This window comes from Cynoglossus semilaevis, chromosome 1 (assembly GCF_000523025.1).
Source record: "Cynoglossus semilaevis isolate Cse_v1.0 chromosome 1, Cse_v1.0, whole genome shotgun sequence".
Classification (NCBI taxonomy): Eukaryota; Metazoa; Chordata; class Actinopteri; order Pleuronectiformes; family Cynoglossidae; genus Cynoglossus; species Cynoglossus semilaevis.
The window spans coordinates 3,556,073-3,559,611 of NC_024307.1; the positions used below are offsets into that span (position 1 = coordinate 3,556,073).

Here is a 3,539-nt window from a genome sequence, read left to right on the forward strand (position 1 = left end):
TTTTTTTTACTTTTGGATTCTTTTTTTAAAAAATGGCACCTCTGTTTTTTCTACACCAGACACAACCTGCCAATAGAGGGCAGTGTTCAGCGGTAGAGTTTTAGTGGTGGGAAAACAAGAGAGGTGAAAGTAATCAACCCCAGGGCCACTGAAGGAGAAGGGGGGTGGGGGGGGAGAAGCCTCGGAAGTATGAAAAGCAAAGATCATTTTACTATTTGAGTCTACTTTTTAAAAATAGCAGCTCTGTGTTTTCTACATCAGACACAACCTGCCAATAGAGGGCAGTGTTCAGCGGTAGAGTTTTTTTTTTTGACTTACCTGAGCCAATGTGGGATTGAGTGAATATCATGTTGTGTATTTATCATGGACTCAAAACAAAACTACTAAGTAAAAATATAATTTTCACCAAACAGGAAGTAGTGAAAACTACACCAAACACTCGACACGCCTCGTCCACGTCGTCGTCCACTCACCTTGTAGTGGTCCAGCGAGTCCAGCGCCAGGCGGTGTCCATCTGTGGAGAACATGCTGAGAACTGCCAGTAGCTCAAACACCTGCTTCTTCACCATGGTGTTGGAGGTGTCCAGGGCTGTGGAGCATCATGGCCGCCCATCAGTACAGAGGACAGTACAGAACTGAGACTCAGAATCAACTTCAAATCTAATTCTCTTGTTTACGCCTCGTGTCTGAACGCAGACAGGATGCTGCTCCAGCAGCTCATCTTGGACTTTGCCCTGTGTGGCGTTGTGTTGGGAATAACATCCAGTGCTCAGAGTCTCAGAAATCCACTATTCAGAACATGTGATGTTTAAAGGATTTTCTTTAAAGGTACACTCTAAGTAGATAAGTAGAAGAATCTGCTCCATAGCTTGCTCGTAAATCTCAATATATATATATATATATATTTATATATATATATAGAGATTTACTATTAATATATATATATATATATAGAGAGAGAGAGATTTACGAGCAAGCTATGGATATATATATATATATATATATATAAATATAGCTTTAGCTACATGATTTTCTTTCTATTTTGTGCATTATTCTTCATAATAGTGATGAGTCCTAAGAAAGTAAGTGGTAAGGATGGTGGTGAGAGGAAGAAATGCATGATGACCATGGAAATAAAGTACGATATTGTTGATAAATATTTAATAATTTATATCACAGGAATCCTTATATATTATAATTTTTGTATGTGTATGTCTCTATAGCAATTAAAAACATGTTTTTTCCATTATTATTAGCACTAATAAAGGAGTTTTTTAGAGGGCCGGAATGGATTCATTTTTTTCCTGTTTTTTCTTATGGGAAAACACGATTTGAGATACGAGCACCTCAAGTTACGAGCTCTGTCCTGGAACGGATTATGCTCGTATCTCGATATTGTAATCCAGAGGGCTGCGGCTGAGTTCTAGCCCGCCCGGCGTCAGCCCACGCAGGTGCGCTGCAGCAGAGCGTCGGAGATGCGGGAACATCCTCGTCCCGAGAGCCGGTCCAACGCCTCCAGGAGCAGGTCCAGCCCGCTCAGCTCCAAGAACTGGACCATCCATGTCTGGTCGCTGCCTTCCAGACGCCGTTTCAGCCCTGAGTAGTTGACCACTGTGGGCACTTGCAGCAGTCTGATGCACAGCTCCGGGTCAGCGCTTTCCAGATTGGCCTCCTGCTGGGTGTCGGAGTCCTGCGAGGAACCCAGGCGGTCCCTGACGGCTGCCCACTTCTTTTTCCCATCAGACTTTCCTGACATGATAGCAGTAGGACTGGAGAAATAAAAGAAGGGAAAATGATGAAAAAAAACTGACGACAGATATTTTACAGCTGCTGCCGTTATCTGGCCAAGCTCATGTCTGCTCGTGTTTGCAATGACGTCTAATGATTATTGCCCAGAATGCAGTGCTGCGGTTACTATCACAAGTTCAGGAAGCAGGCCACGACAGGGCCTAATCAGAAAGGAAACTGAATGGGAAACGACAGCTCGGCAGTTTGTAGATGATGGAATGTCAGTAGTCATCAACAGCGTTGCACAACATTCCATCTTAATCCTGCACTGGAGACCAGGGAACGACGGTCGGCCCCGCCCACAGCACACAGTCAGACTGAGTGTTACCCGGACAATGAAGGTCACGGTCCTCTTATCCAATTAAATCCAATCATTACACGATCGTAAACAATGGCCGCAGAGAACAAACCCCATTTTAACAACAGCAGAGAAAATGCATTTTCACCACCAACACTAATTGGCTCATAAAGAGATAATGTCCTGACACAGAACTATCATCACCGATCAAAGAAATCCTGCATGGACTTGTATAAAGTCGGATGAGCCAGAAATCATCCACAGGTTAGTCTAAGACAAGTTCCGGCACATTCAGACTCGGAACGATCCAAAGGATGGACACGTTGAAGTCTTGACTCAACCCCCCCCACCCCACCCACACACCCTCCAAAAAAAACAACTGCGCTGCAGACAGATGTGAGGTGGACCCACAGCAGTGAGAGTGGTTCCTCTGTCAACTGACGACTTCACTCTTGGCAAACATCAGATACACAGATGAGACCTGGGATGATGAGTAAGTCACTCTTGGCAAACATCAGATACACAGACCTGCGATGATGAGTAAGATAAGTCCGAAACAATGTTACGGTAAAAGGTCAATGAGTTGTTTTTTTTTAATCATACTGTAGTCGATTTAAGGATGTGCTCAGTGAAAACAGCTGAGGACAAAGAGATAAGATTAGAAAACGGAGTCTAGAGGATATATGTTCGCACATGCTAGTTAGCTTCCCTAACTAGCGTGTGCTAGCAAAACCTAAAAAGCAAATCCCAATGTAAAAATGATTTGTTTTCTCGAGAACTGACCTATTTATTGATCGGCAGCACAAATCATTGATCACCATAGTCCTGCTCTAAACCTTTGAACTGAAGTTAAAACTCAAGCTTATCTCTTAGCAGTTAGCATCTTAGGAGTATGAGATAGTTGTGGCTGTAACTGTTGCACTGAATAAATGTAAGTATGAGATAGTTGTGGCTGTAACTGTTACACTGAATAAATGTACTCCATAATCTATTAATACATTTTTCTGTAATTGGTTATTATTTATTCATGTTAATAATTCTGTACGTTGCATTTTTTTTAATTTATCAGGTGAAGAAACTCACCAGCATTGACTTTATTATATGGCAATCAAATAGTTGTTGAGCTCCTGTGGGCCACACAAAATTACTTGGCGGGAAGCATTTGGCCCGCGGGTCCCAGTACCGGTCCATCTGTCATTTGGTACCAGGCCGCAGTGGGACACCGTGAAAAAATGTACTTGAGTTTTCAGAATCCAGTCATATCCCTTTACTGTTTTCATTCAATGATCATCTGTCAATGTTTCAAAACAACAGGTCAAAGGTCATTCAGACTCTGAAACTAACAGAAGAAAGTCTGGATGATTTTATTTTGAAAATGTAAAGATCCTTTAACGATGGCACGGTATTACCGCTTCGCAGTAACGTCCAATACCGGCCGACCGGTCCTTGGGGA

General features: G+C 42.7%; 1 protein-coding gene across 1 annotated transcript in view; it reads right to left on the reverse strand.

Moving 5' to 3' along the window:
• Nucleotides 1-3,539, reverse strand: part of inf2 (inverted formin 2) — a 19,315-nt gene that overhangs the window by 9,319 nt on the left and 6,457 nt on the right. The window contains 2 exon segments of the mRNA XM_025059294.1: nucleotides 385-788; nucleotides 1,433-1,769. Coding sequence (XP_024915062.1) covers nucleotides 385-788; nucleotides 1,433-1,756 — 728 coding nt within the window. The 5' untranslated portion in view covers nucleotides 1,757-1,769.